The following is a 26,918-nucleotide window of genomic DNA, read 5'->3' on the forward strand; positions in this document are numbered from 1 at the left end:
AACCGGAACAGGCCGTTCTGGCCCACTGCTGATCCCTATAAATTGAAGCCTTGGGCACAGTTCTCTAGGCGGCCAGAGAAATTTCGAATAAGACTCCTTTGAGCACAAAAATTCTCTATCTCTCTCCCTTCTATTATATTTTTTGAGATTTGTGTCGCATCTCTATATTCTCTCTCCCTCCTATTGTATTTCTTGATATTTGTGAGGCATACTGTAGTGTGAAAGGTCGCCACAAAGCACCTTTTCCATATTTGAAGATTCAATAAAGCTTGTTCAAGAGGTATTTCAGCTAATCTTCTTCTCTTCCTTTTATTTCTGATCTTTATCTCTTTTTTGGTTATAATAAACGTCATAATGTAGATATTTTAGGGTTAATCGCTTAATTTATATTTTAAGCATGATTTATATTTTAAGCATGTAAATAAATATTAATAAAGGGGATTCAATATTTAATTTATTAATTCTTATAATGTTAATTTCATCATAGGGTACCAATTGAGGGCGTTGTAGGGGTGCTTAATACCTTCCCTACACGTAACCGACCCCCGAACCCAATTCTGGTTATTAAGGCCATAGTTGGATCTTTAAAAAAACCTTTTCTTTTTCCAATGTTTTGAGTAAATATTGGTGGCGACTCCATGAACCTATTTTCAAAAACCATTAATTAAGGATTAGTCTGGTGTCCGGGCATTCCTTAATTAATGAGACTTTTAAAAGGATGTCTAAACCATACGTCGCAAGATCGGAAATTTTCATGTTGCGATAGGTGGTGATAGACCACATCACCATCCCCCAAGGAGACTTAGGAGAATATAATCATCTGTTGGGTCCTAGGCACTTCTCCAGTATTGCCAGGCCAACCAAGGGGGTGGAAATGAAACCAGAACTATTATCTCTCATAACTGCCAATCAATTTGCAGGGATGGACCATGAAGATCCCTACACTCATCTATCTACTTTCTATGAGCTCATTGGCACTATGGGCGTTCCTGGAGAAGATGAAGAAGCAGTATATTTGCAATTATTTCCATTTTCTTTGACCAGTAAAGCCAAGACATGACTGCAGGCCCACCCAAATTAGAACTTGACCAGATGGGAGGATGTAGAGCGAAAGTTTCTGGCTAGATTCTTTCCCCCTTCCAGATATATAAGTGCTAAATCAACAATAAAAACTTTCTCTTAAGGTGTTAATGAACCTTTGTGTGAAGCTTGGGAGAGATATAAGTCCTTACTGAGAAAATGCCCAAATCATGGGTTTGATGATGTTGCACAGCTCAACATGTTCTGTAATGGGTTAAAGCTGCAAACAAAAATGTTATTGGATGCTTCTACAGGTGGTTCTATGATGATGAAGGATTCTGAGGAAGCAATCACTATCATTGATGCTTTGGCAGCCAGTGATTACCAAGCTCACCATGATAGAAGCCAGCCCACAAAAAGGGGAATTCTGGAACTGGATACTCAAAATGCAATTCTAGCTCAGAATAAACTCCTTTCTCAGCAGATGGAAGAGTTAAAGAAACAGATGTCCAAGCTTCAAGTGGGATCATCTTCATGCCCTCAGTAGGTAATGAGATGTGATTTTTGTGTAGGTGATCATCCAAATGGACATTGCACCATCTCTGAACCAGACCAGGAGGAGGAAGTGAATTACATGAATAATCTAGGAAGGCAAGGGAATTTCTTTGGAAATTACAATCAAAATCAAGGCTGGAGAAATAATCAAAATCAGTATTCTGGATGGAGCAAGAAGCATGGCCATCACAAAGGCAACCTCCACAGAAGCCATATCAAAATCAACTTTCTTATCAACCAAACAGGTTATCAAAAATGGAGGAAGCTCTTACACAGTTTATGCAGGTTTCCACAACCAATCAGAAAAATATTGAAGCTTCTATCAGAAATATGGAAGTATGAATAGGACAGTTGGCTAAGCAATTGGTAGATCAGCAAAGCAATAATTTCTCAGCCAATACATAAGTCAATCCTAAAGAGCACTATCAGTCAATTACAACCAGGAGAGGCACTGTGATAGGAAAGGAGATTGGTGATAATTTGAGAGAAAATAAAGGGGGAGTGAATGAAGAAAAGAGTGAAGTTGAGTTTTAAAGTGAGAAAGAGGTGGAGTTGAATAAAGAGGCAGAAAAAAATGAGAAAAATAAAAAAGAAAGTGAAAAAAATGAGAGTAGAGATGGAGATGTGAGGGAGGAGAGTAAGAAGAAGGGGAAAAAAGTTGTTAGGCCTCCTCTTGTGAAGAATCTACGTTATCCACATGCTCCATCAAAGAAAGACAAGGAACAACAGTTTGCAAGGTTCCTTGATATTATCAAGAGGTTGCAGATCAACATACCCTTTATAAAGGCTTTAGAACATATGCCATCTTATGCAAGATTCATGAAGGAGCTTCTAACAAAGAAGAGAAAATTGAGTGAGGATGGAATAGTGGAGTTAGAGGTAGGTTGCAGTGCTATAATTCAGAGGTCACTTCCATAAAAATCTAGAGACCCAGGGAGTTTCACTTTGCCAGTCACCATTGGCAATCTCTTTGTGGGGAAGGTGTTGTTGGACTTAGGGGCTAGTATCAATCTTATGCCCTTATCTATGTTACAGAGGATAGGTGAGGTGGAGGTGAGACCTACCAGGATGACTCTGCAGCTGGCTGATAGATCTACAAAGTATCCTTATGGTATTGTTGAAGACCTATTGGTTAAGGTTGATAAATTTTTGTTTCCAGTTGATTTTGTTGTCATGGACATGGAGGAGGATTCTGAAGTTCCTCTCATTCTGGGACGACCATTCATGAAGACAGCCAAGGTCATCATTGATGTTGATGATGGCAAACTCAAGGTTAGAGTGCAGGATGATGAGGCGAATTTTAATGTTTTTGAAGCCATGAAACACCCAAATGATAAGACAAGTTGCTTTAGAGTGGATGTGATTGATGAAGTGTGTATGGAAGCTCAAAGAAAATTATCAGTAGCCACACCATTAGAGAAAACATTGGTGAATGCAGTCATTGATACCAATGCGGAGGAGGAAAAAGAAATTCAGAAATGTTTGGAGGAGTTGGACAAAGCAAAGGAGATTTCTCCTAATTCTACAAGTGTGCAAGATTTAAAGAAGGAGGAAAGGTCTCAATCTCAAAAGTTAGAACTAAAGCAATTGCCAAGCCATCTCAAATATGTGTTTTTGAAGCAAATAGTGGCAAACCAGTCATAATCAGCAGTTCCTTATCAATGGAGGAGGAAAAGAAGTTAGTTGAAGTTCTGAAGGCGAATGAAGGAGCTATTGGATGGACTTTGTCTGATCTAAAGGGTATTAGTCCTTCATACTACATGCACCAGATCTTGATGGAATAGGATTATAGGGCTGTAGCAAAACCTCAAAGGCGCCTTAAAAGGAGGTGATTAAGTTACTTGAAGCTGGCATCATCTATCCTATTTCCGACAGTGCCTGGGTTAGTCCTGTTCAAGTGGTTCCTAAAAAGGAGGCATGACAGTGGTGATGAATGACAAAAATGAATTGATTCCTACAGGGACAATCACTGGTTGGCGGATGTGTATTGATTATCGGAAGCTGAACCAGGCAACAAGGAAGGATCACTTCCCATTACCCTTCATGGACCATATGTTAGAGAGGTTGGCGGGTCAAGCCTACTACTGCTTTTTAGATGGTTATTCTGGGTACAATCAGATAGCAGTGGACCCGAAGGACCAAGAGAAGACAACATTTACATGTCCTTTTGGTGTTTTTGCATACAGGAAAATGCCATTTGGATTATGTAACGCTCCAGCCACATTTCAAAGGTGTATGCTAGCCATATTTTCTGATCTTGTTGAGAAATGTATAGAAATTTTCATGGATGATTTTTCTGTGTTTGGAGCATCATTTGATACATGTCTGGAGAATCTAAACACTATATTGAGGCGGTGTGTTAAAGCAAACTTGGTTCTTAATTGAGAAAAATGCCATTTTATGGTGACTGAAGGAATAGTGCTTGGCCACAAGATTTCTAAAAGAGGCATTGAGGTGGATCCAGCCAAAGTTGAGGTCATCTCTAAGCTTCCTCCACCAACAAATGTGAAGGGAATCAGAAGATTTCTGGGACATGCTGGATTCTATAGGCGGTTCATTCAAGATTTTTCAAAGATCGCTAAACCGCTTAGCAATCTCCTTGTGAAAGATGTTAAATTTCAATTTGATGATTTGTCTGCTTTTTCATTATTAAAACAAAAATTGTGTTCAGCACCTGTAATCACTAGCCCTGATTAGAATTTTGATTTTGAACTAATGTGTGATGCTAGTGACTATGCAGTAGGTGTTGTTCTGGGTCAAAGGGAAAACAAGATTTTTCATGTCATACACTACGCAAGTAAGGTTTTGAATGAAACTCAAATGAATTATGCAACCACAGAAAAAGAACTACTTGCAATAGTGTATGCACTTGAGAATTTTCGTTCTTATTTGATTGGTTCTAAAATTACTGTGTTCACTGACCATGCAGCCATTAAATATTTGTTGACTAAATCTGATTCCAAACCAAGGCTGATAAGATGGGTTCTGTTGTTACAGGAATTTGATTTAGAAATCAAAGACAAGAAAGGCTGTGAAAACCACATTGCAGATCATTTGTCAAGACTAGAAAATGAAGAGGTGACCATACTTGAAGGTGCAATCCATGAGGAATTTCTAGATGAGAAATTATTCTCTGTGCAAGAAAGGCCTTGGTTTGCTGATATGGCAAATTTTAAGGCAGCTGGGGTCAGTGACAGATCCAGAAATTTTATATAATGGGGGCAATGTTTATTTATATATTTATAGTATAAAAAATTTTACATGTAATTTTTAAAAGTATAAATATATTATAATTATTTTTTACAAGTTTTTATATCTACAATAACAGTTAAAGATGAAAATAAATTATGTTAGACTATGTTATATTATAATTTAATAGGTTTGAACCTAACTTTATTTAAAAATACACGTCTTAAATATGACATATTTATCTGTCATAACATTTTTTTTAAATATTTAGTTAGAACTACAATCTTAAAGACCTATTTTATAATAATTTAATACTAATAAAAATATAAAAATTCATATGTTGAATTTTATAAGAATCAAGTTTAATTTATTTATGATGTAAACATGTTTTTAGTATATGATATAAATTTTTAGGTAATAATTTATTTTGAAACATATTTAATAATATTTAAATAGAACATAAAACTTTTTTCATATTTTGATTTTTTTGGTCAACATATATAATAAATAGAAGAACAAAAAGTAAACATGCATGTTGTAAATTTTATTTTATCAAAAATTAATTTTTTTTAATATATTACATTATATATGTGAGCATTAATATATATATATATATATGTATATATATATAATTGAACTTTTAAAAGAAAACTAATTCTTAATTAAAAAGTATTATTTATCACATATGAGAACTAATCTCATTCAAAAATTTCACAAATATCAAATAAATAAACAACTTATCTAAATTTATATTTTATACATACGATAATTTATATATATATATATATATATTTATGTATTAAAATATAACTTTTATTTTTTAAAATATATTATTTTTTATTAAAAAAATTATGTATGTGTAAATTGGTAGTGGGGGCAAGTGCCCCCACTCTATCATACCTAGATCCGTCCCTGGCTGGGGTTATTCCAGAAGATCTCAATTGGTAGCAGAGAAAGAAATTCTTCAAGGATTCTACTTACTATGTGTGGGATGATCCTTATTTATTTAAGATTGGTGCTGATAGTTTGTTGAGAAGATGTGTTTCAGGTGCAGAAGTTAAGGATATTTTGTGGCACTGCCACAATTCACCTTATGGAGGTCACTACAATGGAGATCGCACAACAGCAAAAATTCTTCAGTCCTGATTTTACTGGCCTACCATCTTTAAAGATTCTCATGAGCACTGCAAAAATTGTGATAAGTGCTAGAGAACTGGAGGAATTTCCAAAAGACATGAGCTTCCTTTGCAAAACATTCTTGAAGTTGAAGTCTTTGACTGCTAGGGAATTGACTTTGTAGGGCTACTTCCATCTTCCTACTCTAATGAGTACATTCTGGTTGCTGTGGACTATGTTTCTAAATGGGTGGAAGCCATGGCGACTCAGAAGGCTGATGCACATTCGGTGATCAAGATCTTAAAGAAGAATATCTTTACCAGATTTGGAACACCGAGAGTTCTCATTAGTGATGGTGGCTCTCATTTCTGCAATACACAGCTGAAGAAGGTGTTAGAGCATTATGGTGTGAGACACAAAGTAGCTACACCTTACCATCCTCAAAAAAATGGACAGGAAGAGGTTTCTAATAGGGAGTTGAAGAAAATTTTGGAAAAGATTGTGGCCAGCTCAAGGAAAGATTGGGCCTTGAACTTGGATGATACACTGTGGGCTTACAGGACAACATATAAAACTCCAATTGGACTCCCTCTGTTTCAGCTTGTATATGGAAAGGCCTGTCATCTCCCAGTTGAGTTGGAACACAAGGCCTATTGGGCTTTGAAAGCACTAAACTTTGATGTGAAAGCTACAGGTGAGAAGAGAAAGCTTCAGTTACATGAGCTTGAGGAAATGCGGTTACATGCCTATGAATCTTCCCGGATCTATAAGAGAAAAGTTAAGTCTTACCATGACAAAAAGATTGTACAGAGAAACTTCCAACCAGGCCAACAGGTGTTGTTGTTCAATTCCAGGTTGAGATTATTCCCTGGAAAGCTCAAGTCCAAATGGTCAGGCCCCTTTTTGATCAAATCAGTCAAACCTTATGGGGCAGTGGAGTTGGAAGAGCCAAAATCTGGAAGATCTTGGATGGTGAATGGACAGAGAATTAAGCCATACTTGGGTGGTGAGGTTGAGAAACTTACCATTGTTATTCATCTCAATGATCCATGACTGAATGAACTGTCAAGCTAATGACAATAAAGAAGCATTTTCTGGGAGGCAACCCAATCAACATGTTTTGAACTCAGTTCCATTTATCTTTAGTATTTGCATATTTATTTTCAATTATGTTTTGATGTTTCAACAATTAAGTTTAGGATACAATACTTAGGGTAAAAATTGTGCATATGTTTGGTGAATATCATGCATTCTCATTTTTGTCTCAGGTGTGCTTGTTGCTGATATAATGTTAGGTAATAAAATTTTTGTTTCAAGAAGCAAGGGCTCAGCCCTTGTGAAGGGCTTAGCCCCTCATATCAGTTGGAAAAACAGAGGAGCCTTTGGGGTCAAGGCACCCAGCGCCTTTAAGCGGCTCAGTGCCTCATGTGAAAATTTTCAAAGAGAAGTCTCTGGAAGCAAAGCGCTCAGCGCCTCTGAGTGGCTGAGTGCCTAGGAGGAATAGAATTTTTTGGAGTCTCTGGAGCTTAAGCGCTCAGCGCTTTTCAATGGCTCAGTGCCTTGTGAGAGCATTACTCTCTAGAGCTAAAAGGCTCAGCGTATTTAGAGCGCTCAGCGCCTAGAATTGAAGTGCTCACTGGAGCTAAAGCGCTCAGCAGTTTTAAGGCACTGAGCGGATGAGTGTCGGGCTTGGGTCCAAATTAAAAACAAAAGCCCACTTTCATAAGGGTTAAAAACATAACCCTAAATCAAAATCGTTCATTCCCATTCTACTCCTCATTGAAAAACCATTCTATTTCTCCTTTTTCTCTCTTATCATTCCCATTCTATTCCTCATTGCCCTAAATCAAACAACGCACACTCACCTCGCATTCCAGGTATGTTTTATGATCACTCCTTCTTCATTGCGTAAGTTCATATTCATGAAAGGTTACCATTTTTCTTTGCTCTTGTTCTTCAAAGTCAGATTTAATGGTTAATCCTCTATCTTTGCAAAACTTCGTATTCTCAGCAGGTTCTTTTAATCATACATGGGTGTATAGATTCTGCAATGCATGAATTAGGGTTCGAACTTCTGATGATTCTTCCTATTTTAAGTCCTAAAATTTTGTTTGTGAAAGGTTTTCATAGATTGTGGGGTTTCAAGTTAAAAAATTTTCAATTTTCAAACTCTGAGTCAAAGCGCTCAGCACTTCCAAGGCACTGAGAAGATTAAGGACAGAAACTCAAAGTGTTCAAAGCGCTCAGCGGTTTCAAGGCACTAAGCAGTTTCAAGGTAGAGAGCCACAATGAGTTAAGGCGCTCAACCCTTTCAAGGGGCTGTGCCGTTTGTACCCTGCTGAGTTAATTATGTGGAGTTGTTCTAACACATGTAATTTGTTGTTCCTTGTTTTATTTGAATGTAATGCAGATGGCCAAGACCAAGACTACTTCCCACACTCATGAGGTTCCTGCAAGCAAGAAAAGGAAGGGCCAAGCTTCCTCTAATCCCCCTCCTAGTGATTCAGACAATGATGAGCCTGCTCCACGACCTGTTGCTCCAATCCGTTTGGACAGGCAACGATTCCTTACCAAGTCTAAATAGCAAAGGTATGCGGAATTGGAGCCTAGATAGATAATTGCTGAAAGAAGAGTGGAGTTAGATGCAGGAGAATATATGGAGTTTCAAGGAGAGTTGACAAGAAGGAAGTGGAACAAATTGGCCACTCCAGAAAAGAAATACAATGAGGATATCATTAAAGAATTTTATGCCAATGCTTTCCCTCTGCAGAGGCTTGATCAAACAAGAAATAGCTGGGTGAGAGGAGTCACAGTCAACTATGCTAGGGACACCATTAATGAATACCTGGGAAGCCCTTACAGCTTAGGAGATGATGGACTTGATGAGTATGGTCGACTGAAGAAGGCTCGTGCTTTTAAGGCTGATAAAATGGCGAAGCTTTTATGTTTTCCAGGTTGTACTTATATAGTGGGGGTGACAGGAAATCCAGTTTCAATTCTCAGAAAGAACTTGACTACTATTGCACGCATCGGGCAAAATTTTTTGTATTGCAATGTGTACTCTATTACACACATTTCTGATCTGAATATGTCTAGGGCAACCCTTCTCTACTCTATTTTGACAAAGGATGGTGTGGACATAGCTTCAATCATTTCTGATGAGATACACAAGACTGTCCTCTCTACTCCTTCTATTACAGGGGTTTCTAAACCCCTAGGATTTCTAGGATTGATTACAGGGTTGTGTAAGGCAACTGGCTCTCGCCTTCCGAATAATTTAAACAAATCTCTCCGACCTCCAATCAATGCTATATACATCAAGATCCACTACAAGAGTGAACAGCAGGGTGATACTTCACAGCCTAGATCTCAAAGGCATTGGCAGACATCTTCCTCTTCCCAAGTAGCTAGTCTAGCATTCATGGCTGCTCATTTTCATCACATTGAACAAAAAAATCTAGCAAATTACTTGGCACTGATGTCTCTCAACACCAGCCTGTACCATGCTCATCGGCACCAGTTCCATGGAGGCCCTCCATTTAAGTGGCCATCCCTAGATACTTTTCAACAACAATTCCATTGGCCTGGGGATAGTCCAAATTTTGAGGGAGGCGTAGAGGAGGAGCAGCCAGAACAGGAAGCGGAGCAGGAGGGTGGAGATGAAAAGGAAGATGAAGAAGGAGGCGAGGATAAGCAGAGAGAGGATGTTGAAGAAGGAGATGATGATGATCAGGAGGACAACTGATGGTTTCTTAGTAGTTTTGTTTTGTTTATTTTACAGTAATTTTAGTTGCAGCTTTATTTTGGGTTACAACAATTACTTTCAGTCTTTAATTCTCATGTTTCGGTTTGACTACCTTTACTTGGTAAGTACTTTTGGTTGTTTTAGTTAGCATGGATGCTTTATTTTGCGAGCAAATAGTTTGGTAGTAAGGTTTTATTGGATATAGTAGTTTTTGACGTATTTTGGCAGTGATAACAAAATTCTTTTTGAAACTTAATTGACAATATTTCTGGAATGAGCATTTTAATGATTCAAGTTTTCAATGAGAGGTGTTTTCTAATCTAGGAGTTTACATTGTTGCACAAGTGGTTGTACACTTTTGACTTTAAGTATGTGCCTCAAGCATGTTCAAGTGAAATTGAAATGAGTCTGAAGTTGTTGATGTCTAGGGCATTTAACCAAACCGTGTGACTGAGTGGGCCAAACAGTTAAAATTTAATCATTGAGAGTCATCACTGATTCATGCGATCAATTTTGTTTGAGTCTCCCATGAGTTACAGTTAAGCTATGCATGGAATTTGCTAAGGCAATTGTTCATTATCTTTAACCCAGTAGCCATTAAGCTAACTGTTGAGATTTCCGTTGAAACACTTTTGTTAATATTTGTAAATTCGTTTAATTCTATCAACGGTCTCAAACACGGCAAGTATACCGGCCGTTCAAGTAGTAAAAATATCGTATCCACAGGGATTAGAAGGTAATATAAGCATTTATTGACTATTCGTGACTAAAGAATAATTCCAATTTCATAGTTTGTGCAGTGAATTCAAAGTTGTGACTATTGGAATGAAAGCTGTAAATAAATATTGTTTTGTGAGTGGAAAAGGTAAGGAATGGTATTGTGGTATTGTGAGGTTGTGGGGGTCAGATTTCACCAAACGTAACACTAATGTATCCTTAATCTCTTGTTGAATTCATTGCTTAGTCAACCCAAGAGTTTACTCAAACCTAATCCCTTAGAGAAAGAGCCTAGGTGCGAATATTGAATATCAATCCCTTGAGTACCCAATATCTACACCTGCATTACGGGCTAGGGTTTAAGACTACTAATGGGTCAAGCTCTATCCCTAAATACAATCACCACTAGGCATATGTTTCAGAACTAGTTTCAAAGGTTATTTTCCAATACCCATGGAACCTTAAATCATGCAAAGGGTGATCAATCCAAAGCAAGCATTAAGAATAGAAACAAACATAACAAAGAATAAAACAACATGTATATATATCATTAAAACCGTAAAGATTACAATAGAGTACGTTGGTTACATCTAACCCCACGAAATGGGTGAAACCACTCACAACAATGAGGGCAAATACAAAATAGAGATGGAAGAGGAAGTGAAGAACCGAAGGAAAGATCCGCACACGGACGATCCCAAGCCCTGGGAATCCCTTCCACAGCTCCTAGAGGCGCCCAATGTGAGAATGAGGGAGAAACCCTCGAAAATGGCTTCAAATACGAGCCTGGGAGGTCAGATTAGGGTTTCGCGCCCGGCGCCTAAGTCTTCGCGCCTGGCACAGCGTCTTCTGAGCACTTTCTGCCTCATTATAAGCCCGGCGCAATTACTTTTTACGCCCGGCGCAGTGTCTTCCAGAGGCTTTCAAGCATTCTCTGCCTTAGAGCAAGCCCGGCGCAATTCATTCCAGAGAGTTTTGAGGTACTCTCTGCCTCGATCATGCCCGGCGTGGTGGAGTCTCGCGCCCGGCGCATGTATGACTTCCAGAAGTCCATTGCTCTGTTCTTCTCAAGCCCGGCGCGGCATCATCTTGCGCCCGGCGCATCCACTCTGCTCTGCTCCTTGGCTCCTTATGTTTCCAATCCCAAAGATCTTCAATCCTTAAATCTCTAGCTCAATACCTGCACAAAAAATGAGGTGTATTAAGGTATTGTTAGCTAAAATGGGTTAGTTATATCTGCACAAAAGATGAATCAAAAAGGGAACAATTATCTTGCAATGGTGTTAAGAATGAGTAGAATTGTTCAATAAATCTCATTCAAAAAGAGGTATAATTGAGACTTAACACTAACCCATGAATTACAGTGACCCTTGAGCAAACAAATTTGACCCTAAACACAACCCTCAAGCTTATAAAGAAAAACCATGATTGTCTTTTAGCCTTGATGGTAAGAGACATTCTCATGAAACAAGTGGGTTTGAGCCAAGTTGGGGGTAAATGTATGTAGTCTTCATGTGGTTAGAGTTGTACAGGCAAAGTGTTGTTCTCTGTGTATATATTACTAAAAAAAAAAGTTAAATTTATAATCAAGGTTCCTTGTTACCATTCCATCAATTATTGTAATATTCTAAAAGAGAAGGAACCAGTAAATACAATCAAAAGAGGGATGAGACATAAGAGTCAAGAGAATTCAAGCAGGTGCAAGAATTTGGTATTAACCCATATGAGTGAGAATGTCTCTTGTCAAACAGGCCTTTAAATTTCCAAAGAAAAACCAAATCTCTGATAGCCAGGCCACATTACAACCCTCTTAAAGTCCTTAGTGATCCATGTTTAGTTTTAACAACAGACTTATGAGAGATAGGTAACAATGCGAACTTAGCGTGTTTTGGTGCATGAAAAGAGAGAAACACTCACCCTTCACAACATATTAAAGAGAGATACACAATGGTGAGGAAAATTTTAGTGCTCTTGATTGAAAGCAATGAAAGATGAGTGAATATTTCCCTTTAGTATGCTTCATGTTCATAATTTTTGTTATCATGTGGGCACCATTTGTAGTAACATGTACGCACAGGATTTTGCAAACAAGTTTTCATTGGACTCTTTGAAACCATGTAAGTGCATTAACATATTTTTTGGGTGAAACTTGTAGTGATTCACTGGGTATATAAGTTAAGTTATATTATTATCTCAATCAAGACCTTTTGTTTGAGGACAAACAAATTTCCAAGTTGGGGGTAGCTTGATAAGTGTCTAACTAGTCTGATGAAATCTAAATTTGAGACACTTATCTAACACAATTTTTGTACATATTGATATAATTTTGGTCAATATATACTTAGAATCAAAAAGGGACTCTTAATTTATGTTATTACAGGGAGCGATGAGTCTTTTGATCAGATTTTGTATTCATTTTGTAGGTTTTGAAGTCTGGAGGAAAATGGCTCAGCCCTTCAAAAGGGCTGAGCACTTTCAAGCCAGAGATCCCTTCAAAAGTACACCAAACAGGAGCTCAGTGAATCTGAAGCGCCCAGCCCCTTGTGCTTGCTTAATAGTGAAGAATCATCTCAGGCGCTCAGCGAATTTGAGGGGCTCATCCCTTCAGATTACTTCATGTTGAAGAATTCTTCATACCGCTCAGCCGTTTCAAGGTGCTGAGCAGATTCTTCTCTTTCTTGCCTACTCTATTTTAATTCCAGCACTTATAAAAGGGCAGAAGAGAGAGAAAAAGATTATCACTAGTTGCACGAAGAGAAGAATAAAGAGGAAAAAGGAAATAGAACACTTTGGAGCTCGTGGGGACACAATTCTTCAGAGGATCTCTTTCTTCTACCTTTCCTTTTGTTATTTTTTGATCTCTTGTACCATGGAGAGTTAAAGCTCTAGGGTTGGGATTGATGTAATCATCGAACTCCTTTGTATTCCTTTTTGATTCATATATTTATATCTCATTTATTACTTCATGTCAGTGATTTGTTTCTGTTCTTAATGCTTTGATGAATTGATCATTTATCTTTGATCTTAGATTTAGAAATTGGTTGGAAAACGTTTTCTGAATCTAGACTTGGAACAAATCACCTATTAATTTCAAAAGTCAGGAATGATTTTGGAATTAATAGTTGTAAGAAGTTCTGACTCTTAATGCGGGATATTTAACTAAATGAAGTGAGGAATCATTCATTGAGTTAAATATCTTAGAATTTCTTATGCCAAGGAATTGGGTCTGAATGAATATAGAGAACTCAATGGCCATGAGTAATGGAATCATTTGAAAGAATCAATAGGAATGCATAGGAGGGAGATTGATGAAATCTAATCCTGACTGTTTCTCATATTTGTTTTTCTTAAATCTAATATGACTTTTGGTTACTCAAGTTTGATCTACCATTCACATCAAATTTTGAACATGTGTGATTACTCAAGTTTTAAATTTACAAGTACCAATTAGTATAATAGAAATCAAAGCTTACTTCACAAGTCCCTGAGGATCGACAACCTTTTAACTATATTACAGAGACTTGGGTGCGCTTGCTCAGAAAATCAACAATAACCTCAAAAATAATAAATTACAAATTACTAAAAGTCTTTTTATTAACAAGATTACTACTAATAATCTTTCAACAACACAAAATTATAATAGTCTTTAAAAACTATGACACAAGTACTGATATACTTTAATAATAAGAATATATCACAACACAAAGTGTTACACATAATAAGTTACAAAATAAATAAATATTATTTAATTAAATAAGCTAGCAGGCCAATTCGTCCCAACCCTCCATTTGGCCTGATGGCCTAGTGGGCTAGGCAAACTAAAATGTCCACCTCACTTTACCAATTTTTGCCAAGCTGGTGGGCCAAGACCTGTTTTGCCAACCCTAACAATACTTACATCATAAGTTATATTTGGTCGTGTGTGTCATAAATAAATCAAACTCCCTAGTGCCAATTAATCACTAATAATGATCCTTATCTATAGAGACTTGGTTTGAGAAAATTCCAAGCTTATGATCCATTTCTATGGGTGTCTCTTCTTGTTTGCAAGCAAGAATACTAAGTCTCAGACAAAAGATCTAACACATATGATTCATTAGTCGAATACACTTGTGTCGCAACCCGAAAATTTTCGATCTCGCGACGTATGGTTTAGACATCCTTTTAAAAATCTCATCAATTAAGGAATGCCCGGACACCAGACTAATCCTTAATTAATGGTTTTGAAAAATGAGTTCATGGAGTCGCCACCAATGTTTTACTCAAAACATTGGAAAAAGAAAAGGTTTTTAAAAATCCAATAATGGCCTTGATAACCAGAATTGGGTTCGGGGTCGGTTACGTGTAGGGAAGGTATTAAGCACCCCTACAACGCCCTTAATTGGTACCCTATGATCACTACAAGAAAATTCGGTATTTCAGACGGCAAAAATCCGTGGGAAATGCTCAAAATCCGTGGGTAATGAGGCATTTCCGACGGACACTAATCCGTCGGTAAATTGGTCGTCTGAAATTTACCCACGGATTTCTATCCGTGGGTAACTTTCCCACGGAATTTCCCACGGATTTATCCGTGGGTAATTTCCCACGGATTTATCCGTGGGTAACTTTCCCACGGATTTTCCCACGGATTTATCCGTGGGAAATTACCCGAAAATTATAATTTTTTTTTAATTTTAATAAATTTATTAATGTAACAACCCTCATATTTGGTCTCTCAAGGGTTCTATTTCACGATATTTCATTATTTAGTGTGTTTTAACCTTACTTGTGCAATTTCTGGGAAACTTCCCAGAAGGTCACCCATCCCTGTACTACTCCAGGTCAAGCACGCTTAATTGTGAAGTTCTTATGAGTAAGCTACCGAAATGTATATGTATGTTGTCAGTATAACTTGTACAAATTAATTCATTTAAGTCATCCTCAAATATACAATCTCATATTTATACTATAATAATAATATATAATAATTTAATATTACAAATAATAATAATTAATAATAATAATAATATATTTAATTATTATTTATTTATATGTACTTACTTTTATAATTAACGTCTACTTATTTTTATTTAAAATTATAATTTAAATTATTTAATTTTATAATTTATAATGCTAATATAATTTAAAAAATTATAAATATTTATTTAATACATACTTATAAATTAAATTTTAATATTTTAAATAAATTATTAATTAATTTAATATATTTATTTACCTTAAATCAAACATATAAAATTCAAAAAATGTATTTATCCTTGTTGTTTTTTTTTCTCTTCTAATTATCAACTATTAATAAAATACTAACTTAAAATTTTATCTAACTATATATAATATTCTGATATCAAATTTAAAATCAGATATTAGTTATACAAAAATATTAAGATCATATAGTAAAACCAGATATTAATTATACAAAAATATTAAGATCATATAGTAAATTATCAATAAGATTTTAGTTAAATAATTTAAAATAACTAATGTTTCAATTATATTGTTAATTCACAAATAATTTATTCCAAAACTAATTAATTTTTTATATTAATTATTAGTAAAATTTATTAACTTTTAATTTAACAATTAATTAGATCGATAAAATTCAACACACGCCATGAGTTACTGAGCGGAATAACTTTATCAAAGAGTTATTTTATAAGTTATCTTAAATCAAACATATAAAATTCAAAAAATGTATTTATCCTTGTTTTATTTTTTTAATTATCAACTATTAATAAAATACTAACTTAAAATCTTATCTAATAATATCATAATATTTTCATATCAAATTTAAAACCAGTTCTTACATTTTCAACAAATATAAATTTGTCTGAAATATTTCATCAATAATATAGCTTTTCCTACAAAAATTTTCTCATCGAAAATATAAATTTTTCAACAGATTTAATTTTGTTTTATAAGAAATCATCTTCGATTAATATAACATTTTGTATATATGATTTAAGAGTAAAATATTTTTAATTTAACGGTTGAATTTACAAAATTCACATTTAATATAAAGTTATACGTCATCTTGTAACTGATTTTGTCTAAAAAATAATAGATAATCGTACGCTTAACTGATTTTTATTTTATATATTCTAATTTTATTTGTAATAATATGATTATATATTTAAATAATTTAATTTTAATAATTTTTTAAGTACATTTTTGTCTTTTCACTTAAAATATTTGAATTTCCATATTTTAATTTGAATTATTTTTTAAGTATAATTTTGCCCTTTTGTCTTAAATTTTTGAATTTCTATATTGTAATTTAAATAATTTTTTATTTCTATTATTTATTAATTCTTTTCTTTTTTAATGTTTTATAACATTATTAAAATTTTATAATTTTAATCTCTCTAATTTTATCTTACTTTTTATTTTATAAATATAATTTGGATTATTCATTTTATAATTAAATTAATTTTTTAAAATTTTTTATGAGTTTACATTCTAAGAATGTATTGAAACTGCTCAATTTTGAATTAAAAATAATAATAATTTTTCACAGAATTTTTCACGGATTTCCCACAGATTTATCCGTGGGAAATTATTAGTCCGTGGGTAATTTCCCACGGATTTGCCCGTTGGTAATTTTCCACAGACTAATCCGTGGGAAATTACCCACGGATTAGTCCGTGGGAAATTACCCACGGATAAATCCGTGGGAAATCCGTGGGAAATTTTGTGAAAAATTATTTTTTTTTATTTCAAAATTTTATTAAATAATTATCTTATTTAAATATATTAAATCAATCATAATTATGTAAATCAAAACAAGTTCATTCATACAAAATAAAATGTCATACAAAATAATGTACGATCAGTAGTAGAATTATAACGTAATGTCTAATAATCAGAATATTCATGTTGTTGCTATCTAATAATCAAATATTGAGGAATTTCAATACATTCTTAGAATGTTAACTCATAAAAACATTTAAAAAATTTAATTTAATTATAAAATGAATAATCCAAATTATATTTATAAAATAAAAAGTAAGATAAAATTAGAGAGATTAAAATTATAAAATTTTATTAATGTTATAAAATATTTAAAATGAAAAGAATTAATAAATAATAGAAATAAAAAATTATTAAAATTAAAATATAGAAATTCAAAAATTTAAGACAAAAAGACAAAAATATACTTAAAAAATAATTCAAATTAAAATATAGAAATTCAAATATTTTAAGTGAAAAGACAAAAATATACTTAAAAAATTATTAAAATTAAACTATTTAAATATATAATCATATTATTTCAAATAAAATTAGAATATATAAAATAAAAATTAGTTAAGGGTATGATTATCTATTAATTTTTAGACAAAATCAGTTACAAGATGACGTATATTTCTCTTTATCTATTATATAGATAATCAAACAACTATATATTTAACTATTTTTCTTCTATTCATTTTCTCTGTTTTTATCTCTACTTTCTATATATAGATTCATTGAAGTTTTAAATACTCATATTTATACTCGTTACTTTGTATTTTACTGATTTACTTAAATATAAAATTCAGAAATCAATAAAATGTAAATTTAAGAAATTACTACAACTTAAAGAGAGATTTTTAAATCAATCAGTTATTAGGAACAAAAATAATTATTTATTGTAATTATTTTAACTTTAATGTTTTAAGTTTTAAATAAAGAAGATTTAATATAGAAAAAATTCCATTAACCCCTACTTGAAGTTTTTCTCAATAACGTCATACATATATCTCTTCTCAAATTTTTAAGTGAGTATTAATTTTCTTATTTATTTATTTAAGTGACACATACAACTACTTATATATGATAATACTGTTTATATACTATTAAGAGAAAATAATTTATTAATACAAATATCAATAAATAAATGAGATTTGATCTCTTATTTCATTATTTCAACTTTTTTGAAATTTATTTTAAATATCATGCACACTGTGATTTAAAAAAATATATTAAATTTAAGTAATAATTTTAAAAATGAATTGAAAAAAATCTTATTTTCAAAATTGAAGATCAATGAAAGTTTTCATCAAAATGACATAGTATTGGATGTAATTTAGAAATAAATGATAGATACATATATATGATTTGCAGAACATAATTTAACTTTTTTCCCCCTTATTTAGTTAATAATGTTATTTTCAAAGAGATGAGTGATATTTAAAAATTAAAGAAAAGATGTGTTATTCTTAAATTTGAACGTCATGTGTTGGTATTTTTCAAGATAAGTAACAAAAAACACATTTACGCTAATTAGTTTATAATTTATAATAACCTAAACATATAATTATATAAAGGTAATATAAGTCATACCTCACACACTTTGATTTATATTTATCTTATTTATATTTTGAAAACACCCATATAATAATGAAAATATTATATAGTGCATTGTTGTGTGTATTGATGTGATTAGGATTGGTTGCATTTGAAAAATAATTGGCTTAAATTTTATTTAATAATTTCAGAGGTGGGAAACTCTGTCAGAAATTTCAGACGGATTTTAATCCATGGGAAACTTCGTCAAAAATTTTAGACGGATTTAAATCCGTGGGAAATTCCGTCGAAAATTTCAGACGGATATAAATCCGTCGGAAATTCCGTCGGAAATTTCCCACAGATTTAAATCTGTGGGAAATTCCGTCAGAAATTTCCCATGGATTTAAATCCGTCGGAAAGTCCGTCGGAAATTCCTTCATGTAAAAATCCGCGGGAAATTCCGTCGGAAATTTCCCACGGATCTAAATCCGTGGGAAATTTTCGACGAATTTTGGTCCGTGGGAAATAATCCGTGGGAAATTTGACTTTTTCTTGTAGTGGATGAAGTTAGCATTATAAATAATAATAATATAAATATTAAATCCCCTTTTTATTAATAGCTATTTACATGCTTAAAATTTAAATTATACAATGGATCCTAAAATGTCTACATGATTGCTTTTATTATAAATAATATTTATCAAAGATAAGAAATAAAAGAGAGAGAAGAAAATTAACTAAAATACCTCTTGAACGAGCTTTATTAATCTTCAAATATGGAGATTTAGGTGCTTTGTGGCAACCTTTCACACTACAATAAGCCTCACAAAACTCAAGAAATACAATAGGAGAGAGAGAGAGAAATTTCAAGCTCTAAGGAGTGATGGACGAAATTTTTGGGAGGCCTCAGAAATGAGCCCAAGCTGCCTATTTATAGCCTTTAGAAGGGGTCCAGAACGGCCCGTTCCAAAATCGGAACGGCCCGTTCTGGATATGGCTGTTACGTCTAAATTTTATAACTGGAACGACTCGTTTTGAAATTGGAACGGCCCGTTCTGGAGATAAAATTAACACATCCTTTGGTGGCCTGGAACGTGCATTCCAAACAAGTATCTTTAGGCTTTTTTTTAACTTGGAACGGTTGTTCCAGTTTGGGAACGGCCCGTTCCAGTTAAAGTTTTAGCCCTCTTTTGAAGAGTTTGGAACGGCCCGTTCCAATTTAGGAACAACCCGTTCCAAATTAGGGTTTTTGGCCCTTTTAGGAATTCGGAACGCCGGGAACGGCCTGTTCCGGTTTTGGGAACAACCCGTTCTAGTCTTCTAAAATTAGCTTATTTGGGCTTTTGGGCCTTCTAAAGTCCTGTCTTGTTGTTTGCATGCTTTGGGCGCTCCTTCCCTTCATAACAGAGGTCCATTTCCTTATTTGTATGCCCCCGGACGAAATTGGGTGTCTACAACTTATAATGCTTTCCTTTCAAAAGGATCATTCCCAGTCATAATCATATCATCAATATGATTAAGATTATCACCTTCCCTTATTTGTATTTTATAGACAGTATAATCTGAATCACTTTACTTATATCCAAAATTCTTCATTGCTATATAGAATCTCCTAAACCAAGCTCTAGAGGACTATTTCAATCCATACAACAACTTCTTAAACTTACATACTTCTTTTCTACTAGAAGTATTGTAGTTAACTAAAAGTGGCAAGTCCATATATACATCTTCCTTTAAGTCTCCATTGAGGAAACCATTTTTAGCATTAAATTGTTGTAAAGGCCAATCTCAATTTGTTGCTATAAATATAATATTCAAATTGTAAAAAATTTGCCAACCGGTGCAAAAATCTCTTGGTAATCCACCCTATACCTTTGCATATATTCCTTTGCAAGGAACCTTACCTTATATCTATCAAATAATGTCATCAACTTTAAGTTTCATTGTGAACATCCATCTATATCCAAATGTATTACTTCCTTCGAGTAATGGAACAAGCTCCTAAGTGGCATTCTTCATTGCCTTTTTTCACCTTGAATCTATCGATGCATCTTGCACACTACTAGGAATATTAACATTGAATAATTGATTAACAATAAGTGCATATGATTAAGATAATCTATGAGATGACACATGGTTACTATTAGGATATTTAATCCTTGCTTGAGGATTAGGTTCATATTGTTTCTTTGGGATTCCCTTATTTGATCTTTGTGGATATCTAGGAGTTATATTTTCTGTGGGAACATGTGTTTCACATTATTGGTCAATAATAAGGTTTGAGATTACCTATGGTTGACCATTTTGCATGATTCTATAGTTGATGGTGTAGGCATTGACAACTCTAAAACATTGACTCCAATATGTTAGGATCAATTGACTCATTTTTGGGAAGTATCAAAGAGTCACCCTCAATTTCAGCAATATTGTTACCACTTTTCTCAATCCTTTGATAAAAAATTTGATCCAATTCTTCTAACTTTCTAAGTTCATCTCCTCCCTCACTTTTTTGAAACACAATCTATTCACTTGAGCTTTCACCTGAAGAGAATGTCTAGAATTTTTCCTTGAATAATAAGGTTCGGGTTCATGGAAAGAAACATCCAAATTTACATGTAACTTTCAAGTGGCAGGAACGTAGCACCTATATTCCTTTTGAAAACTTCACACATGGATCAAGTTTATTATGTTGAGTCTTAGGAATGTGAACATAAACAATACAACCAAAGACTCGTGGCTTAAGATTTCGGAAGTGGTGGATCAAAAGCAAAGAACACATATTTTGGATGTGATTAATAAGATAAACAACAAATTTTAGATCTCTTCCCCCGGTAGAATTGTGGCTTGTTTGTCCCAAAGAAAAAGGCACACACACTCTGGCAATCCATTTTGTTGCAAAGTGTAGGAAGAAGTTTGATGATGAATCCCGTGATGACTTAGAAATACGGGAAAAAATGCATTGACAAATTTAGTACCATTATCAAATTTCAAAATATAAAACTTTTTTTTTTTTTGTATTGAGTTCTAACCATATTATAAAGTTTAGAAATGTTGCTCAGACGTCGATTTTTTTGGTGAAGCAAAGACACTCAAGTCATTTTAATGCATTCATCAATGCATGTAACAAAATAGCAAGCTTGAGAAAGAGATAAGATCTTTGCAAGACCACAAACACCATAATGGATCACTATAAAAGGTTTGAACTTTTATTTAAACTGGGAAAATAAGATATACGATGGTTTATAGCCAATTCACAAGTGTCACAATGAAATCTAAAACATCCAAAACAGAAAAACAAATGTGGATGTAATCTTTGATGTCATAATCATACAGTTGTTCTTTATTTATCCTAGCTACTAGCTTGATTCACTTGATTAAACTTTAGTCCCTCATTTTCTATCAACAACCATATAGTTCTTTTTTTATCTTCGCTACCAGCTTGATTTGTTAGACTAAACTTTGGTCCCTCACTGTCTATCAGCTTCAAGTAGTATATTTTACCCCACCTAATACCATAACCAAGAATCTTCCTAGTCAAGATGTCCTAGAAAAAACACTATGATGGCCAAAAATTACCACTAAAAAATATTTGTAAGAAACTAAAAATCTTTTATTGGTTTAATCTTTATATTTTTTAGATAAAAAAATTTATCAGTCAAACACTTGAATTTTATTATTATTTCTTATCTTAATTCTAGTTAAGTTTTTCTTTTATAGTTTTCTTTCCTCCTTGTATGCTAGAGGGAAAAGGGAATGTAAAAAAAAAAATAAAGAAATAAAATACAAATACAAATTTTCACTAGGAGAAATAAGAAGGAAATTATTCCCCTTTAAAATATACTAAAAGTTTACTCTTATTTTTTATTTTTATTTTTGATAAAAACAAGTTTACTCTTATAGGCTTAACAAAAGTTACTCATTATATAAAGTCAGTCCACCCGGTCGATTTAGTTTCGATAGTAATTTATATGCCAATTTGTTACTATATATAAGAAAAATGTGATATTTAAAAGTATAAGAAATACGCTCCGATTTGAGAAATACTGGTATATTGTTTAAGTGGTTTTGACTGGGTCACATAGTTGTACTTGAGATAAACTGAAAAATTGGTAAGGAAAAATGGCCACATTTCAAGGCAATAGAATTGATAATGGTGATTCCATCAGCTGGAATCTTACATCAGTATCTTATTGTTGAGGCATAGCAAATTAGCAATCCCATCATTAAGCCAACATTCACTAGCTTAGTTGCACATCACAAGATTTATTCATATAAACGCTCATACAAAGCCTAATGGAAATCAAAGTAGTGCATCCTTTCAAAGTCACACATGTTAATCATCATTTATGATAAAGACAATGCATAATATCATTCTTAATAAATGGTCTGAGAACAATTCAATTGTTATAGCATATAGGGTCATAAACAATGATGCGACTCATGTCATACCAAAGTAAACAGCAACACATTCCTAAATCAATTCACATAATACATAGTATTCAGTTTATGGAGCATTACTAAGTATATCTAGAACTCAACAATTATCTTCCCAGTTGCATGACCATCAATACTCTTAGCCCAGGCATCTTCAGCCTTGGTTAGAGGATATTTGGAGTCTATAGCTGTTCTAAGCTTTCCTTCCTTGACTAAATCAACAAGACACTTAAGGTCCTCACCCTTTGGAAATAAAACCAAAGGCACATATTGCTTTTTGGAGAAGGTAAGTTTCTTTAGAGCAAATGTCAACATTGAAGCAGTTGATGGAGTTATGTCTACAACCTTTCCTCTCATGGTCAAGTTAGGCTCAAAGGTGGACCACGGAATGCCTACTGTACAGTGAATCACAGCATCATATTTCTTACCGGATGGACTCTTCAAAGCAGCACCATCTGGGGTCTTGTAGTCAATTACCTCATCAGCCCCTAAGCTTTTGATCAATTCAAGGTTGCGAGCTCCACATGTCGCTGTCACATGAGTGTTTCCTAGCTTTGCCAGTTGGACTGCATAGTGACCAACACCACCTGATGCAGCAGTGATCAAAACATTTTTCCGTTCACCACTCCCATCGAGTTTGATCCCTAAGGATTTGGTGACTGCCTGGAGAGCCGTCAGACCAGCTACAGGTAACCCGGCGTATTCGGATGCCGAGGTTTCTGATGGCCTTGATGCAGCGACACTCTCCTTAGCAACAGCATACTCAGCCAGTGCTCCACCATTCTAGCACAATAAAATTTCATGATTAATAAAACATGCCTTTTATTTGATGAGGCTGGTTGGTATTTTGCATTATTCCATCACATGTAGTCAAGTCAAATGCATGAATCAGACACCTTAAATACATAAATGTATGTTTTTGTTTCCTGATTATAATTTAAGAGTAAATAAGAGGGTGACTATATATTTAAATTTGGATCACTTCTGCAATATATCATTTGTTTTTCTGTCACAAAATGCCACAATAATACTTACACAGTATGCTCATAGAAAATTTTTTGACAAACACCTCCATCAAGTACTCACATATAGAAAACAGTAAATCTGGAGCATAAAACCATCCATGGATGATCAGGATTTAATATCATGTGACCATTTAAAAGGTCATGTCATTTTTTTAAAAAATCAAGTGACTTTGTATGTTATCTTGACCATTTATGAAAAGATCTAATAGTCAATATTCATTTCTCTCACTCATGTAAAAAAGGCTCTTTCGGTAGATATACCCCACATATATAGTTATAAAAAGTTATGTTTTGCAAATTAAATTATTATTTTGAATTTGGAGGGAGATGAAAAAGCTAAAAGGAAGATTTCAGCATAATTTGGAAGACTAAAAATTCGCCGACAATTCTCTTTTAAAGTTTCAGAGAAAGTACCTACCAACACAAGAAATTGGACTCTGGTAGTAGTATTTTTTTCAGGTAGACGGGCAATAAAATATAATACATGTGATAACTTACAAAGGGGTTAACAAGGGCTACAATTTTGTCTCCAGGTTTGAACTTTTGAACACCTTGACCAACTTCTGTGACCTCTCCTGCTATATCGGTGCCTGTTACAGCATGTAGTATCTTCAACATAATATTCTCAAAAGATTTGGAATACACAAGATAAGGAGTATGTTTGGATGTAGTTTAGAAGTACTTTTGAGAGATTCTCTACTCAAAATAAAGAATATTTTTCAGTAGAGAAACTCTCAAAAGTGCTTCAAAGCCTTGTATCCAACATGCTCAAAGTAAAACTATATGATTCAGAAAGCTCAAGTTGTAAACGATATCAAATTCAATGTGTAGCATCGGATGACTTAATATTCAAGTTCAATGTGTAGTATGTAATTTAATAGAAACAGCTTCATGTACTGTGCTATTGATTCCAGATCTTTAAGTTCAATAGTGCAACCACAAAACGATATCTATCGCAAATTTATATAGCAAAGGAAACACTACCGCATGAATAAATGTTTCAATATAGCTGTCATACAAATGGAAAAAGTAGTACTAGACTATGACATTGAGGCATTGACATGCAGTAATAGCAGTATTTTAAGAGAACATAAGATCATCACATATTCCTCAGATTCTTGTCAAAGATAACTGGTAGAAAATATTACAATAAAAACTTGACATAGATTTTTATAAGTGAACATGCCCTGCTTAACAGTAAAATACTAAAATGTTTGATAAAGATGAATATCTAAACAAGAGAGAGATAAGGAAAGGAAGCTACCAGGTATATGTGGGAACTTGCGAGGAAAAAGTGGCCGCAGCATGCCTTTCTGCACTTTCCAGTCAAACGGATTTATACTAGCTGCTTCCAACTTAACCAAAATCTCATCTTTACTTGGAGTGGGCAAGGGAATTTCAACATGCTGAAAAAAGCATAAATTATAAACAGCATTCTTAATCTACTAATACATTTTTTTATGTCATTGGTGCTTTCTAAGCACAGAAGTTCAAATAAAGTGCATTTCCTACATCAGATTGAACTTTTTCTCAAACAAGATTAAGAGCATATATAGATAAAGTGACAGAATGCTGGTTAAAGATAAATCCAGAGAAAGAAAGAGAAAACACCCAAATTAACCCCTAAATTTGAAAGGTGTTATCATATTAGTTCTTGAAATTAAGAAATTGTAAAAATACGTTCACAAGTAAAAATTTTCAATCATATTAGTTCTAAGTTCAAAAAAAAATGTATAACTAGAATAATAATATTAATATATATTTAGAGGCCAAAATGATAGTAAGCAGTTAAAATTAAGGATTTATGTGACAATTTCCTAGTTTCAGGGACTAATATGACGAAGTCTTCCAAATTTAGGGACTAATATGACAGTACCTTTCATATTCAAGGATCAAGTGATTGTTTACTCAAGAAAGAATCTCTAGGTAAAAGCGTCACTGGAGATTTATCTAATTTGGTAGTTCATTTCATATCACAAAGGGATTTTTCTTATCCTGAATAAAAGATGGGAGTTTATTAAAGAGAGGAAAAGGGTATAAGACTCTTCCTTCCAAATACGTCATCATTAACACACTGCTTGTCCAAGGAACATCATATAATCCAGTAAATTTTGACAGCAAAGTAGAAAATTCCACAAATTTTTTAGAGGAAATCGGATTTTGATCAGGAGAACAAATTCTTATTAGATTACATTGGACTCCATCTCTATGTGTCATACTTTGCTTCATGATTATTAAGTCATTCTGTCTCTCTATCTCTCTCTCTCTCACACACACACACAATAGTATAATTAAATAATGGAAATGCAACACAATAGTGGAAAACAGAAAAGAAGGGTATAAAGACATTGCAAAACTTTTGGGATAGTAATCAATTAATACAAATACAGTATACAAATTAACACAATGCAAGAACATGAGTATATTATAAACACCCCATCAGTTGGAAGAAAACCTTTAAGCCAGCAGGGCCTCCACCATAGCTGTTGTACTGAACAGCACGCATGAGCTTCCCCATATCCAAAGGTGAGAATGTGGAGTGTGTTAGTGTGAAGTACAAAGTAGAGAGTAAGAGAAAGAAAAAGAATGGTGCTTGAGGCTAATGTGTGGGTGGGAAAAAGACAAGTGGTGGCATAGGATTTTATATTGCTGCTACAACCAAACAAAGCATCCCCACATAGCATAGGTTTTATTTTATAACGATTATTACCAAAATTTTGGACTTTGCTAATGTTCCATTTCTTGTACTGTGTACGAAAAATGCTAAGATGGACCATATGTTACCTTCAACAAAATTTTAATTTTTTTTTTCTTTGTCACGTGTATGCTGGTTCACCTGATCATATATGTTA

At 33.7% G+C, this 26,918-nt stretch overlaps 3 protein-coding genes across 3 annotated transcripts; 2 read left to right on the forward strand and 1 right to left on the reverse strand.

Moving 5' to 3' along the window:
* The first annotated feature begins 874 nt into the window (after positions 1–874).
* Positions 875–1,567, forward strand: LOC145957357 (uncharacterized). Its single transcript, XM_083073598.1, has 2 exons — positions 875–1,043; positions 1,185–1,567. The coding sequence occupies exons 1-2, from the start codon at positions 875–877 to the stop codon at positions 1,565–1,567; spliced, it is 552 nt and encodes a 183-aa protein (XP_082929724.1).
* Positions 1,568–1,754: 187 nt separating this feature from the next.
* LOC145957358 (uncharacterized) lies at positions 1,755–3,219 on the forward strand. The gene is made up of 3 exons (XM_083073599.1): positions 1,755–1,860; positions 2,138–2,454; positions 2,611–3,219. The coding sequence occupies exons 1-3, from the start codon at positions 1,755–1,757 to the stop codon at positions 3,217–3,219; spliced, it is 1,032 nt and encodes a 343-aa protein (XP_082929725.1).
* Positions 3,220–22,950: 19,731 nt separating this feature from the next.
* Positions 22,951–26,692, reverse strand: LOC109807322 (Oxidoreductase, zinc-binding dehydrogenase family protein). Its single transcript, XM_020369844.3, has 4 exons — positions 26,522–26,692; positions 25,331–25,472; positions 24,565–24,656; positions 22,951–23,824 (listed from the first exon to the last, which is right to left on the reverse strand). Exons 1-4 carry the CDS (start codon positions 26,582–26,584, stop codon positions 23,135–23,137), a joined length of 987 nt encoding a protein of 328 aa, XP_020225433.1. The 5' UTR covers positions 26,585–26,692; the 3' UTR covers positions 22,951–23,134.
* Positions 26,693–26,918: the final 226 nt, after the last annotated feature.

The sequence above is a fragment of the Cajanus cajan genome, chromosome 4, assembly GCF_000230855.2.
Source record: "Cajanus cajan strain Asha chromosome 4, NIPB_CcT2T_4, whole genome shotgun sequence".
Lineage (NCBI taxonomy): Eukaryota > Viridiplantae > Streptophyta > Magnoliopsida > Fabales > Fabaceae > Cajanus > Cajanus cajan.

Bases quoted from the DNA above. Each gene is read 5' to 3' on its own strand.
- LOC145957357 (XM_083073598.1), top strand. From the start codon at position 875: ATGAAACCAGAACTATTATCTCTCATAACTGCCAATCAATTTGCAGGG. The intron at 1,044-1,184 runs GTAAAGCCAAGA...CTTTCTCTTAAG, and splicing joins ATTTCCATTTTCTTTGACCA to GTGTTAATGAACCTTTGTGT.
- LOC145957358 (XM_083073599.1), top strand. From the start codon at position 1,755: ATGGCCATCACAAAGGCAACCTCCACAGAAGCCATATCAAAATCAACT. The intron at 1,861-2,137 runs GTTTCCACAACC...AGTTGAATAAAG, and splicing joins CTCTTACACAGTTTATGCAG to AGGCAGAAAAAAATGAGAAA. The intron at 2,455-2,610 runs GTAGGTTGCAGT...TCTATGTTACAG, and splicing joins ATGGAATAGTGGAGTTAGAG to AGGATAGGTGAGGTGGAGGT.
- LOC109807322 (XM_020369844.3), bottom strand. From the start codon at position 26,584: ATGGGGAAGCTCATGCGTGCTGTTCAGTACAACAGCTATGGTGGAGGC. The intron at 25,473-26,521 runs GTTTTCTTCCAA...TGCTTTTTTCAG, and splicing joins GAGGCCCTGCTGGCTTAAAG to CATGTTGAAATTCCCTTGCC. The intron at 24,657-25,330 runs GTAGCTTCCTTT...ATGCTGTAACAG, and splicing joins CAAGTTCCCACATATACCTG to GCACCGATATAGCAGGAGAG.